General features: G+C 33.2%; 1 protein-coding gene across 3 annotated transcripts in view; it reads right to left on the bottom strand.

Annotated features, from left to right (window-relative positions):
- The window catches only part of LOC107441594 (uncharacterized), a 137,980-nt gene that overhangs the window by 93,264 nt on the left and 29,169 nt on the right, over positions 1-15,547 (bottom strand). For all 3 annotated transcript variants that reach the window (XM_087163275.1, XM_087163277.1, XM_087163276.1), the window contains 2 exons: positions 12,851-12,951; positions 3,403-3,441 (listed from right to left, as the gene is read on the bottom strand). In XM_087163275.1, the coding sequence (XP_087019401.1) occupies positions 3,403-3,441; positions 12,851-12,951 (140 nt within the window). The remainder of the gene's footprint in view (positions 1-3,402; positions 3,442-12,850; positions 12,952-15,547) is intronic.

Here is a 15,547-nt window from a genome sequence, read left to right as displayed (position 1 = left end):
TAAAAATTGTTTGTCTGGGTGTGTACTATCACTTCCTAAAATTTTCCCCATCTTTTTAGAATCACCCTGTATATTTGAATGGTGGTAAAAAAAAGTAAATAAGACAGACTAATCATATTCATAAATTATACAAATGTTTAGACATATAATTGCAACCACTTTTTACTAGATTTTCTATTAAACGGCTCTTTCGTAAACTGGTTTACTTTCATAGTGGTCTGATCAGACTACCTATAAGAAACTGTGTGGAGGCTTTCAGTTGTAAGAGGCGATGCCCGTGGTGACTCAAAATTGTTAAAACGATCGTTAACTTAACGTCAAACTAGTGGATATTCACCTTAATCAGCAACCACTCAAATGCTGAAAACTTTCAATCAATTCTAATTTTGATTATTATCTACTGCACAATGCAACTGTCACCTCAAATGTGTGACAAAAATGTTTCCCCAATTCGAGATATTGTAAAACATTGTGGAGGTTGGTTTACTAGAAGGACGAAACTAGGATAAAGACTAAATATTCGAAAAAAGCCGATGGGGTGTATGATGGTCAAGGAGTTGGCTTCGTACTAGGAATGTTCATCCCGGGTGTAAATCCTCGCTTGAGTAATGGTGTTATTTATATATTTGTACCATTTGTCGTTTCTCGATTTATTAACATGTGGAATGCCATGGGGGTCACCGGTGACCGGTGAAGCGAAGGTTATTAGAAACACATAATTCGAGTAAATTTGTACTTTTTTTACATTATTATCGTTACTAAAATGGTTTGAAGAAATTAATGCAATATAAAACACACAAAAATAGTTTTATTTAGATACACAGAGATGCCAACTTGCTCCAGACAGCGTATAAATAATTCCAAGTGGTAGTTTATTAATTTTGATTCTTGGTTTAATAAGTTCAATTTAGTAGATTTTTATCCACCACTATTTCTAAACAATTCGCAGGCTTATATAATTCCTCACTCACTCAGATATGTCATGCTAAACCTTTTAATATACTAGCAAAATCTGTCTAATATTTTCAAATTTAATTTCTTGTTGTTTACCGTTGTGGCCAGAGGGACAAGCCATGTTAAATTAGCTTTGCATTCAGCGTGTTAACCCTTTCGCGCCGACTGTCACAAATACGTGACAGCAAAAAACCGTATCAATCAGGGTAAGAAGATAAAACTGGTAATCAAAGTATTTCTTTAGCAGTTTATTTGTGGGCGGAGTTATAATTTTTTGATTTATTTAATTCACCATTACTTTGTTCAAAATAAAACTATTTAGTTATACTTTGAATTATCATTGATTATATATATGATTAAACTAACAATAATAAAGATAAAAGCAAAGTAAGTCTGTAAAATTAGTAACGACTACATTTAAGTTACCATTTTTTATTTAATTGCAACTTGTTTCTGATTTTGTACGAATGGTTTTCTGAATCACCCGTCCCCAAGAGGTTAATAATCACTGACGATATAGACTCCTGCGAAAATAATAGAAATGAAATGGTTAACTACTAATTTTTTCTACTTTTCGGAGTATATACAACTCTGATAACTAAAACATTTCATTACAACGCTTCTACAAATTGAAATTGTAATAAATAAAAATTTATTCTAATTCGCATTCTAAAATATTACCACTTTAATATATATGTACGTTTCATTATATACGGGATAAGATCTTTGTCAAATTACGTAGATTAAGCTTTTTATTCTATAATTTAAAAATTTGCGTTCGTAGCATTTATTTAAAATGCTGGTGACGCTAAAATTAAATATGCCGTCCAATAAGGTAATTTATTAACGGCGATAGCAGCTTCTCAATTTCCGGCTTGCCATGAAAATTGGGGACCTCTTTTTGTTCGCTTTCAATATGTCAACTGTTCTTATCTGTATATTTTTGAAACGAATGAAGTTTTCAATCAAGATATTTACATAGTTTTTGCCTTCAATTGTCCGTTTAGGCCTATTTTAGCAAATCATCTTTTCAAAAAAAATATTTGTAGTTCTTTTTTTTAATAATCATTAAATGTTCTTTATTACCACAATGTTCGGAAACTTATTGTATTATCAGAAAACTTACAGGTGATTGAAAGAAAAATATGTAAATCGAAATGGGTTTAAAATTAGAAAAATTGCATTTGCTTTTTGAATACTACCACTTTCATTTTTTTTTTACTTGCTTTTATTAATCATGATACAGGGCTGTCAACTTTTTACGCATTTTGAAAGAATTTATACTTATGTCAAACAAGTTTATGTTTTAATACATTATTTTTAATTCGCTCGAAATTATATTCCACACCACTACGTTTAAATGATTTAAAAGTCTATATACAACGCCACTTATCTTCAGCGATTTATTATACATTCCCACTTAAATGAATCAGAGCCTATGCGTATGTGAAATATTTATCTAAGTTTCGGCCCCGCCAGGGGCCCTAACTCATTCATCTCAGTGGGATTATATGGTGTTTAGCCTAAGCTCATATCAGTGGGGGGTATATGAGTAAAATACACAGTGAGTTAAAATACAGAGAAGATACACGAATGCCAACTACTCCACTTTCTGGAATAGTTTTAACATAGTGGTAGCAAATTATATAGTAAAATTTGTGAAAGAATGATGGTTACGCATACTTTTTAATAGAGTAACCATTAGATGGATGCTATAACGTTGCATTTTATATCATACTTATAATTTTTTACATTTAGTGGTGAAAAAATTACTTAAAAGGAAAACTACGAACTGAAGGTAACTTAAATTTCGCCAACCAATAGAATCAGAATCAAGACTGAATCAGAGTCAAGACTGAAAGTCCATATATATTAAGAAGGAAAAGAGTAAAAACTGGTAACAAATAAATTTCATTTTTCACTTTTTTTCGGAAATAATAAAGTATCCATTACTACCAAATATTTTAACGGACACAAATTAGATATTGAATGGCTTCTTCTGCCGAGAATAAATTAATAGCAGTGAATTGTTTATTGTTCAGAAAAGAGTAACTCCTCCCGAAAATTAACTATTATTAATATAATTTTACTACCAGTGTTTTCTCTTTTCCGGCTCGCTTTCAGAACTGGTTAGAGCCCCTCGCGGGGCTGATGCTAAGATAACTACAACATATGAATATGAGTTTAGCACTTTCGTGCTGAGACTTTCAAAATTTTAGCAAAGTTTAGGTTTTTAAATGTCTACCACTCTATAAAATATTTTACAAAAAAATGTAATAGTTGGCTGGCGTGATGATGTAATTATAAATTACAAGTTCTAGTTTCAAAAAATAAATTTTAAATTTCGCAAATTAATACTAATCGTATCATCATCAGAATTAGCACAATATTTTGCGTTGTAAGCTATACAAATCTTTAATTATCCAAAACATTTTATTTATTACTTACCGTTCGCAAACATGTTTTACATCACCTTCAACATTTCCACTGAAACATTAAAAATAATATATTACTATTACAGTAATATAAGAAAAAGATAAAAACAAATGTCATTAGAAATAAAACAGTCTTTTGAATCCTTTAAATCGTATTACTATCACCTATTGGTGAAAACAACGGTCACACTATAATAAAAGTGAAACTACTGTAGTGACTACTTTTTTTCGTAGTTTGTACTGTAGCGTGCTTTCTTAAAAAGTAGTGTAGTGAGTAATGCGATACAGAAAAAACCCAGCAATTTGTGGCAATTCCTGACAATTACTTTTAACGAAAAGAAAAACGGTTCAAACACAACTGATTTTTCGAGTTTGAAGGTTCATCATTGGATGCAATGAAAATGACCCCCTGTGGCTGCAGCTGAGCGTTAAAATCACTTATAACTAATATTTAAATACAGGGTGTTTATAAAGTCCCGGACCCATTTTGATGTTTAATAACTTATAAAATAATAAAGATAGATTAAAATTAATAACATAAATGGTAAGATAGACCCAAAACGTTTCATGACCCTTGTCAATGAACTTCCACGTGTGCCCCCTTCTTCGCATGGAGAATGTCAAGTCGATATCGAGGCCTAGGAGGATGACGTTTGCAACAGATATGGTGGGAAGGATAGAAGATGCTGCTGATTTTCTGAAGCACATAATGTTCTCCGACGAAGCATCCTTTCATGTTTCTGGCATTGTTAATCGCCATAATGTGCGCATATGGGGATCTGAAAACCCCCATGAATACCGTGAGACACAAAGGGATTCCCCAAAGGCTAATGTGTGATGTGGACTAATGCAGTGGTGCTCAAACTAGGGGTCGCGACCCCTGTTGGGGTCGCCAGAAGTTTTTTGGGGGTCGCCAAATTTTTATGAAATGCATTATCCCTGCATGCTGCATACCATACGGTGTACATATAAAGAGTGAAGCGCCGTCACTCACTATTTAATTGCAATTGGATTTCCGAAATGTCACGAAATATCGAGTCAGAAGTCATAAAACGCATACAAAATTCATCTGTATTTGCTTTACAACTGGACGAGACTACCAATATTACTAAAAAGGCGCAACTAATTATTTACGTTAGGTTTATTTTTAATGAAGATATAACAGAAACGTTTTTATGTTGCAAAAGTTTGGAAGGAAAAACAACTGGAGAAAAAATATTCGAAGTAATAAATGAATATTTTGAAACAAAGTCCCTTACCTGGGCAAACTGTGTTGCGGTTTGTACTGATGGTGCTGCAGCATTAACAGGTTCGAATAAAGGGCTCAGAGGCTTAATTCAGAAGGTGGCGCCTCATATGGTATTTAATCACTCTATGATTCATCGGCAAGCTCTTATTGCAGAAGATATGGATGAAGAGTTGCTCAACGTATTACAAGACGCTGTTAGTTCAATTAACTACATTAAATGCAACAGCCACAACAGCCGTCTCTTTTCAATACTTTGCAATGAGATGGGCTCAACGTCTGAGAAATTACTGTTACACACCGAAGTCAGATGGCTTTCACGTGGGAAAATACTACGACGGATATTTGATTTGAGAAATGAAGTGTACATGTTCTAAATCGAAAAGAAACATAGATTGGCAAGTTATTATATCAATGAAGTTTGGCTAGGGAAGCTGAGCTATTTAGTTGATATTTTCGAAAAACTTAACGATTTAAATTTGAGTTTGCAGAGTGAGAATTCAACTATCATAACTACAGCCAGTAAAATTCAAGCTTTTAAGAATAAGTTTAGTCTCTGGCAAACTGAACTGGATAAAAACAACACCGACATGTTCCCTTGCTTTAACGATTTTATCAAGGAAAATAATATAGATATATTTACATTTAAAAACATCATTTCCAATCACATTGAAAAGTTAAAGAAAATTTTTTCGAGAAGATTCGAGGATTTTCCTGAAAACGATCTTGGTTGGATTCGTGATCCATTTTCCTTTGACAAATGCAGTTCAACGCTTCAAATTAGTGAGAAAGAGCAATTGATAGATCTAATTAGTGATTATACTCTTCGAAATCAATTTAAGACTCAGCCTTGCCAAAAATTTTGGCTATCCGTGGAAAAACAATATCCCGTTTTATGCAAGAATGCCATCAGAGTGTTAATACAATTTGCATCAACGTATTTATGTGAAACTGGATTTAGCAAACTAGTTTCAATAAAAACTAAATACCGCTCGCGTTTAAACCCTGAAGATGATATGTGAATTGCAATTAGCAACATACATCCAAACATCGATGAGATAATTAGAAACTTGCAGCCACATACATCTCATTAAAGGGCAATTTACTGATTTTTGTGTTATACAAAAAGTATTATCTTAAAATTATAAATAAAATTAATATGAGTCAAATATGATGATGTTTTTATTGGATGAAACGAAAGAAATGCGCGAAATATACATCGTATTTGTGAACATTTATCTCTAGGGGTCGCCAAAAATTTTCTCTCTACAAAAGGGGTCGCAGTCGAAAAAAGTTTGCGCACCACTGGACTAATGCACGACCGAGTCATTTGGGCCTTTATTTTTTACAGAAAAGATGGTCTCATCAGTCCTAAACTTAGACATGTTGGAAAACTTCGCATTTCCACAACTAGAAGAGCTTCAGCCACATTTCTTTTTGCAACAAGATGGTGCACCACCTCGTTGGGGTATCATCGTTCGTAGTTCTTTGAATGACCATTTTCCAGGAAGATGGATTGGGTGAGGAGGTCCAATTCCTTGGCCACCCAGATCACCTGATATAATGCAGCTGGACTTTTTTCTTTGGAGATTTATAAGGGACAGTGTTTACAGGAGGATCGTGTCGAACATTGATGACCTAAAACCAGAATTACAGCAGCAATAGCCTATGTGGATGCCGACATGCTTGCCGCTACCTGGCGTGAAATTGACTATCGACTTGATATTCTCCGTGCGACGAAGGGGGCACGCGTGGAAGTTCATTGACAAGGGTCATGAAACGTTTTGAGTCTATCTAACCATTCATGTTATTAATTTTCATCTATCTTTATTATTTTATGAGTTATTAAACATCAAAATGGGTCCGGGACTTTATAAACACCCTGTATGTAATTAATCACTTTGGTCACACTTTTAGACGTGAATGCACACTCGTGAAACATTAATTAGATTTCAAATAAATGGAACGTATTTTCGATGTCCTTAATTTCTGAGACAAAATAAAAAGAGCATTAAACTATTTAAAAATTGTAATTCTTTGATAAATTCTTAAACTAAATATTCGCTGTCGAAAAAGGCATGAAAAGTTAAAATTTAAATGAACAAATAACAAACTGCATATAAACATGAATTAATATTTCTTAGTTATTCCCTTATGTATAATGTAAGCCTATTTCTTATTCAAAATCATTTTGAACATCGGTGTAAATTAAGTTCTCCAACGAAATTCGACACCTTAAAGTAGGCAAATAGTTACTACAATTCCGAATGTATAATGTAAACCTATTTCTTATTCCAAACCATTTCGAACATCGGTGTAAATTAAGTTCTCCAACGAAATTCGTCACCTTAAAGTAGGCAAATAGTTACTACAAGTCCGAATGTATAGTGTAAACCTATTTCTTATTCCAAACCATTTCGAACATCGGTGTAAATTAAGTTCTCCAACGAAATTCGTCACCTTAAAGTAGGCAAATAGTTACTACAAGTCCGAATGTATAATGTAAACCTATTTCTTATTCCAAACCATTTCGAACATCGGTGTAAATTAAGTTCTCCAACGAAATTCGTCACCTTAAAGTAGGCAAATAGTTACTACAATTCCGAATGTATAATGTAAACCTATTTCTTATTCCAAACCATTTCGAACATCGGTGTAAATTAAGTTCTCCAACGAAATTCGTCACCTTAAAGTAGGCAAATAGTTACTACAATTCCGAATGTATAATGTAAACCTATTTCTTATTCCAAACCATTTCGAACATCGGTGTAAATTAAGTTCTCCAACGAAATTCGTCACCTTAAAGTAGGCAAATAGTTACTACAAGTCCGAATGTATAGTGTAAACCTATTTCTTATTCCAAACCATTTCGAACATCGGTGTAAATTAAGTTCTCCAACGAAATTCGTCACCTTAAAGTAGGCAAATAGTTACTACAAGTCCGAATGTATAATGTAAACCTATTTCTTATTCCAAACCATTTCGAACATCGGTGTAAATTAAGTTCTCCAACGAAATTCGTCACCTTAAAGTAGGCAAATAGTTACTACAATTCCGAATGTATAATGTAAACCTATTTCTTATTCCAAACCATTTCGAACATCGGTGTAAATTAAGTTCTCCAACGAAATTCGTCACCTTAAAGTAGGCAAATAGTTACTACAATTCCGAATGTATAATGTAAACCTATTTCTTATTCCAAACCATTTCGAACATCGGTGTAAATTAAGTTCTCCAACGAAATTCGTCACCTTAAAGTAGGCAAATAGTTACTACAAGTCCGAATGTATAGTGTAAACCTATTTCTTATTCCAAACCATTTCGAACATCGGTGTAAATTAAGTTCTCCAACGAAATTCGTCACCTTAAAGTAGGCAAATAGTTACTACAAGTCCGAATGTATAATGTAAACCTATTTCTTATTCCAAACCATTTCGAACATCGGTGTAAATTAAGTTCTCCAACGAAATTCGTCACCTTAAAGTAGGCAAATAGTTACTACAAGTCCGAATGTATAATGTAAACCTATTTCTTATTCCAAACCATTTCGAACATCGGTGTAAATTAAGTTCTCCAACGAAATTCGTCACCTTAAAGTAGGCAAATAGTTACTACAAGTCCGAATGTATAATGTAAACCTATTTCTTATTCCAAACCATTTCGAACATCGGTGTAAATTAAGTTCTCCAACGAAATTCGTCACCTTAAAGTAGGCAAATAGTTACTACAATTCCGAATGTATAATGTAAACCTATTTCTTATTCCAAACCATTTCGAACATCGGTGTAAATTAAGTTCTCCAACGAAATTCGTCACCTTAAAGTAGGCAAATAGTTACTACAATTCCGAATGTATAATGTAAACCTATTTCTTATTCCAAACCATTTCGAACATCGGTGTAAATTAAGTTCTCCAACGAAATTCGTCACCTTAAAGTAGGCAAATAGTTACTACAAGTCCGAATGTATAATGTAAACCTATTTCTTATTCCAAACCATTTCGAACATCGGTGTAAATTAAGTTCTCCAACGAAATTCGTCACCTTAAAGTAGGCAAATAGTTACTACAAGTCCGAATGTATAATGTAAACCTATTTCTTATTCCAAACCATTTCGAACATCGGTGTAAATTAAGTTCTCCAACGAAATTCGTCACCTTAAAGTAGGCAAATAGTTACTACAAGTCCGAATGTATAATGTAAACCTATTTCTTATTCCAAACCATTTCGAACATCGGTGTAAATTAAGTTCTCCAACGAAATTCGTCACCTTAAAGTAGGCAAATAGTTACTACAAGTCCGAATGTATAATGTAAACCTATTTCTTATTCCAAACCATTTCGAACATCGGTGTAAATTAAGTTCTCCAACGAAATTCGTCACCTTAAAGTAGGCAAATAGTTACTACAAGTCCGAATGTATAATGTAAACCTATTTCTTATTCCAAACCATTTCGAACATCGGTGTAAATTAAGTTCTCCAACGAAATTCGTCACCTTAAAGTAGGCAAATAGTTACTACAATTCCGAATGTATAATGTAAACCTATTTCTTATTCCAAACCATTTCGAACATCGGTGTAAATTAAGTTCTCCAACGAAATTCGTCACCTTAAAGTAGGCAAATAGTTACTACAATTCCGAATGTATAATGTAAACCTATTTCTTATTCCAAACCATTTCGAACATCGGTGTAAATTAAGTTCTCCAACGAAATTCGTCACCTTAAAGTAGGCAAATAGTTACTACAAGTCCGAATGTATAATGTAAACCTATTTCTTATTCCAAACCATTTCGAACATCGGTGTAAATTAAGTTCTCCAACGAAATTCGTCACCTTAAAGTAGGCAAATAGTTACTACAAGTCCGAATGTATAATGTAAACCTATTTCTTATTCCAAACCATTTCGAACATCGGTGTAAATTAAGTTCTCCAACGAAATTCGTCACCTTAAAGTAGGCAAATAGTTACTACAAGTCCGAATGTATAATGTAAACCTATTTCTTATTCCAAACCATTTCGAACATCGGTGTAAATTAAGTTCTCCAACGAAATTCGTCACCTTAAAGTAGGCAAATAGTTACTACAAGTCCGAATGTATAATGTAAACCTATTTCTTATTCCAAACCATTTCGAACATCGGTGTAAATTAAGTTCTCCAACGAAATTCGTCACCTTAAAGTAGGCAAATAGTTACTACAATTCCGAATGTATAATGTAAACCTATTTCTTATTCCAAACCATTTCGAACATCGGTGTAAATTAAGTTCTCCAACGAAATTCGTCACCTTAAAGTAGGCAAATAGTTACTACAATTCCGAATGTATAATGTAAACCTATTTCTTATTCCAAACCATTTCGAACATCGGTGTAAATTAAGTTCTCCAACGAAATTCGTCACCTTAAAGTAGGCAAATAGTTACTACAAGTCCGAATGTATAGTGTAAACCTATTTCTTATTCCAAACCATTTCGAACATCGGTGTAAATTAAGTTCTCCAACGAAATTCGTCACCTTAAAGTAGGCAAATAGTTACTACAAGTCCGAATGTATAATGTAAACCTATTTCTTATTCCAAACCATTTCGAACATCGGTGTAAATTAAGTTCTCCAACGAAATTCGTCACCTTAAAGTAGGCAAATAGTTACTACAATTCCGAATGTATAATGTAAACCTATTTCTTATTCCAAACCATTTCGAACATCGGTGTAAATTAAGTTCTCCAACGAAATTCGTCACCTTAAAGTAGGCAAATAGTTACTACAATTCCGAATGTATAATGTAAACCTATTTCTTATTCCAAACCATTTCGAACATCGGTGTAAATTAAGTTCTCCAACGAAATTCGTCACCTTAAAGTAGGCAAATAGTTACTACAAGTCCGAATGTATAGTGTAAACCTATTTCTTATTCCAAACCATTTCGAACATCGGTGTAAATTAAGTTCTCCAACGAAATTCGTCACCTTAAAGTAGGCAAATAGTTACTACAAGTCCGAATGTATAATGTAAACCTATTTCTTATTCCAAACCATTTCGAACATCGGTGTAAATTAAGTTCTCCAACGAAATTCGTCACCTTAAAGTAGGCAAATAGTTACTACAATTCCGAATGTATAATGTAAACCTATTTCTTATTCCAAACCATTTCGAACATCGGTGTAAATTAAGTTCTCCAACGAAATTCGTCACCTTAAAGTAGGCAAATAGTTACTACAAGTCCGAATGTATAGTGTAAACCTATTTCTTATTCAAGACCATTTTGAACATCGGTGTAAATTAAGTTCTCCAACGAAATTCGTCACCTTAAAGTAGGTAAATAGTTACTACAATTCCGAATGTATAGTATAAACCTATTTCTTATTCAAGACCATTTTGAACATCGGTGTAAATTAAGTTCTCCAACGAAATTCGTCACATTAAAGTAGGTAAATAGTTACTACTATTCTGAATGTTTAATGTAAACCTATTTCTTATTCAAAACAATTTTGAACATCGGTGTAAATTAAGTTCTCCAACGAAATTCGTCACCTTAAGAATGTATAGTGTAAACCTGTGTATGTAATGTATAGTGTAAGTAGGTAAATAGTTACTACAATTCCGAATGTATAGTGTAAACCTATTTCTTATTCAAGACCATTTTGAACATCGGTGTAAATTAAGTTCTCCAACGAAATTCGTTACCTTGAAGTAGGTAAATAGTTACTGCAATTCCGAATGTATAGTGTGAACCTATTTCTTATTCAAGACCGTTTTGAACATCGGTGTAAATTAAGTTCTCCAACGAAATTCGTCACATTAAAGTAGGTAAATAGTTACTGCAATTCCGAATGTATAGTGTAAACCTATTTCTTATTCAAGACCGTTTTGAACATCGGTGTAAATTAAGTTCTCCAACGAAATTCGTCACATTAAAGTAGGTAAATAGTTACTGCAATTCCGAATGTATAGTGTAAACCTATTTCTTATTCAAGACCATTTTGAACATCGGTGTAAATTAAGTTCTCCAACGAAATTCGTCACCTTAAAGTAGGTAAATAATTACTACAATTCCGAATGTATAGTGTAAACCTATTTCTTATTCAAAACCATTTTGAACATCGGTGTAAATTAAGTTCTTAAACGAAATTCGTCACCTTAAAGTAGGTAAATAGTTACTACAATTCTGAATGTTTAATGTAAACCTATTTCTTATTCAAAACAATTTTGAACATCGGTGTAAATTAAGTTCTCCGACGAAATTCATCACCTTAAAGTAGGTAAATAGTTACTACAATTCCAAATGTATAGTGTAAACCTATTTCTTATTCAAGACTATTTTGAACATCTGTGTAAATTAAGTTCTCCGACGAAATTCGTCACCTTAAAGTAGGTAAATAGTTACTACAATTCCGAATGTATAGTGTAAATCTTTTTCTTATTCAAGACCAATTTGAACATCAGTGTAAATTAAGTTCTCCATCGAAATTCATCACCTTAAAGTAGGTAAATAGTTACTACAATTCCGAATGTATAATGTAAACCTATTTCTTATTCAAGACCATTTTGAACATCGGTGTAAATTAAGTTCTCCAACGAAATTCATCACCTTAAAGTAGGTAAATAGTTACTACAATTCCGAATGTATAGTGTAAACCTATTTCTTATTTAAGACTATTTTGAACATCTGTGTAAATTAAGTTCTCCGACGAAATTCGTCACCATAAAGTAGGTAAATAGTTACTACAATTCCGAATGTATAGTGTAAATCTTTTTCTTATTCAAGACCAATTTGAACATCAGTGTAAATTAAGTTCTCCAACGAAATTCATCACCTTAAAGTAGGTAAATAGTTACTACAATTCCGAATGTATAATGTAAACCTATTTCTTATTCAAGACCATTTTGAACATCGGTGTAAATTAAGTTCTCTAACGAAATTCGTCACCTTAAAGTAGGTAAATATTTACTACAATTCCGAATGTATAGTGTAAACCTATTTCTTATTCAAGACCATTTTGAACATCTGTGTAAATTAAGTTCTCCAACGAAATTCGTCACCTTAAAGTAGGTAATTAGTTACTACAATTCCGAAGTAGCTTTGAAAAAAAGTAGTTGGTGTTAACTACATTTCTGACAAAATAGTTGTAGTAAACTAGAAAAATAATGTTGATTTCAAATAATGTTGATTAAAACGCTGTCGATATGAATTAATTTGAAATAGTGTATGAAAACTTACTAAACTACATTTTTCATTTCTTCGATGGCACTTGAAATAGTCGGATTTATAAACTTATCATAAGCTGATGTTGTAACAATCACTCCTTTTGGAACACTAAACTGGAAAAAAACACTAAATTTTTAGCATTGCAAATAGTGTCTATGTATAAATTATTCATGGGGATTAGTATTAACCCAATGATGTCACAGGCGATTACAAATGTAAGAATGGAGGAAATTCAATTCATTTTTATTTATTTATTGTCTCTTTAATCATTCAATTTCAAGTATCACTATGACTCACATTTCAAATTATTCATATTTGAAACAAAAACATATTTTTTAATTAAATTAAATTCAATAGTAAACAGAGTTGGTGATTTTGAAAACTGATAATAGTAACTGAGTTGGTGAAAAAGCTGCTAATTTTAATATCTTTAAATAAAATTCAAATTTTTTTAGTTACCCTTTTTTGCATTCTTAGTTACCCGTAGCCACGACCACAAAATTTGCCTACATGGATAATGCCTGGGTGCTAAAAATTGGTAGTAGCATAAATATATATATGTTCATACTAAATGGATATTTCTTTCTGTTACTTACCACTATAAGCTTAAAATTTTCTCATTTTAGCCTCTTTTTAATAAATCTTCAAATTTTATTTATTTCCACTTTTTGGATTTTTAGTTGCCTGTAGCAAAGTTTGCTATCCGACCACAAAATTTGCCTGCCTGCGAAAAAGTGGTAGCAGTACATATTTGTTTATACTAAAAGGATACTACTTTCTGTTACTTAACACTTTGGCTTTAAAAAGGCTAACGTACTATTTATATTATCAATGCATTCAGGGTTGGGCGGCTGCAACTACTTATCAAAAACACAGAATAGAGACCTTCCGAAATAAATTGCTTCGATATATTTTTGATTTTTCGCAAAAGTTTTGATTTTCATTCGTTGGATTTTTTCTCTTTCGAGCTTAACAACAGCAATCCAACTCATCACTCGAACTTTCAAAAAAGGCTTAAAATAAAGGGATTGCTTTTCAGATGAGGTGAAATACACTCTATAACAAAAAAATCGACGCACCAAGAAGCAATAGTCCGATTGCTTTGAAATTTCGTATGCATTAATGTTTTGAATAGATATGGTTTGAATGATGCCGACTGTGGACGTATAGTCTTTAGCGACGAATCCCGCTTCCAACTGTGTCCTGACGATCATCGAAGACGTGTTTGGAGACGCACAGGTCAGAGGGGGGATCCTGCTTTCACTATTGCACTCCACACCGGCCCTCTACAAGGCATTATAGTCTGGGATGCCATTTCCTTTGGCAGCCGAACCCCTTTGGTCGTCATTAGAGGTACACTTTCTGCACAGCGGTACGTCGACGACATCCTAAGACCTGTTTTGCTACCGTTCCTTTTGCAACGCTCTGGCCTGGTTTTTCAGCAGGACAATGCCAGACCACATACAGTACGTGTTGCTATGAACTGTCTGCAAGCTTGTCAAACTCTTCCTTGGCCTGCCAGATCACCAGATCTCTTTCCCATCGAGCATGTCTGGGATATGATGGGAAGGCGATTGCATCTGGTACGGAATGTTGATGACCTCGTTCGACAATTGGATCGAATTTGGCAGGAAATACCGCAAGAGACCATCCGGGAGCTTTATCGATCTATGCCACGCCGTGTGGCAGCTTGTATCCAGGCAAGAGGTGGGTCAACACCTTATTGAACTTGTTACTGTAACTCTGCAATAAATTCATCAATTGTTCTGAAATTTTAATCATTTACTATTCTGTACATTGTCTTCCTATCCACCAATTTTCGTTTCAATCGGACAACTCCTTCTTGGTGCGTCGATTTTTTTGTTATAGAGTGTAGCTCTGGTTGACTTTGTGAACTTCGATGAAGTTCTCTTCGAAACTAATAAGCAAAAAAAAAAAAAAAAAATCACGTGATTTGTACTTTTGAGTCTATAATTTAAGACAACGCAAACGGGTATTTTATATTTTTTTAAATTTAATTTTATTACTGCTAAAACTTATGAAAATCCATATGAATGATGCTTGAAAATTCTTGTGTCGTAAAGTGAAGATATTTACTATCTAAGGATATACAACGCAGGATATACTAAGGATACACTATCTAAAAAAGATATTTACTATCTGAGAAAGATATATTCTATCTAAAGTTTAAAAATAGGCAAATGACTAACTTTCAAAAACTGATAATTGCAGAATTGTATTGGTATAATTTTGCCGGAAAGAAAATCTGAAATATCTCACGCTTTAGATCTCAAACTTTGATTGGCTGGCGGCCTTATTTTATTTTGAATCTATCGAAAGATGCTGTTGAATATTCGCGATTGCGACGATCGAATATGTCATCTGGACAGCGGTTCCATGTCTTGACCCTCTCCTCTTCTTCTCAAATGTGTAGGAATGTACTACGATATTTTCCCAATTCTTAATATTTTTCGTATTTAATTGTCACAAATCATTTTTTTAAATTTCCATTGCGCTTTCCTTTAGAATTATGCTCAATGCATTTTTCAGTTCCATATATTTTCAGTTCAATATAGTTTCCTAACTAAAAAGTTTTTAATCTATTTGAAAACCAAGGGTGAAACTGACGTACTTCCTTCTCCTATGACTCTTCACACGCTAATGATGAGAGCATGCCATAGGTAAAGAATTCCGCTCTGCATCATCTGT

Source organism: Parasteatoda tepidariorum, chromosome 5, assembly GCF_982258835.1.
Source record: "Parasteatoda tepidariorum strain Cologne lab strain chromosome 5, Ptep-v5.0, whole genome shotgun sequence".
In the NCBI taxonomy this organism is placed as follows: Eukaryota; Metazoa; Arthropoda; class Arachnida; order Araneae; family Theridiidae; genus Parasteatoda; species Parasteatoda tepidariorum.
This window is presented reverse-complemented; position numbering and strand designations above follow the sequence as displayed.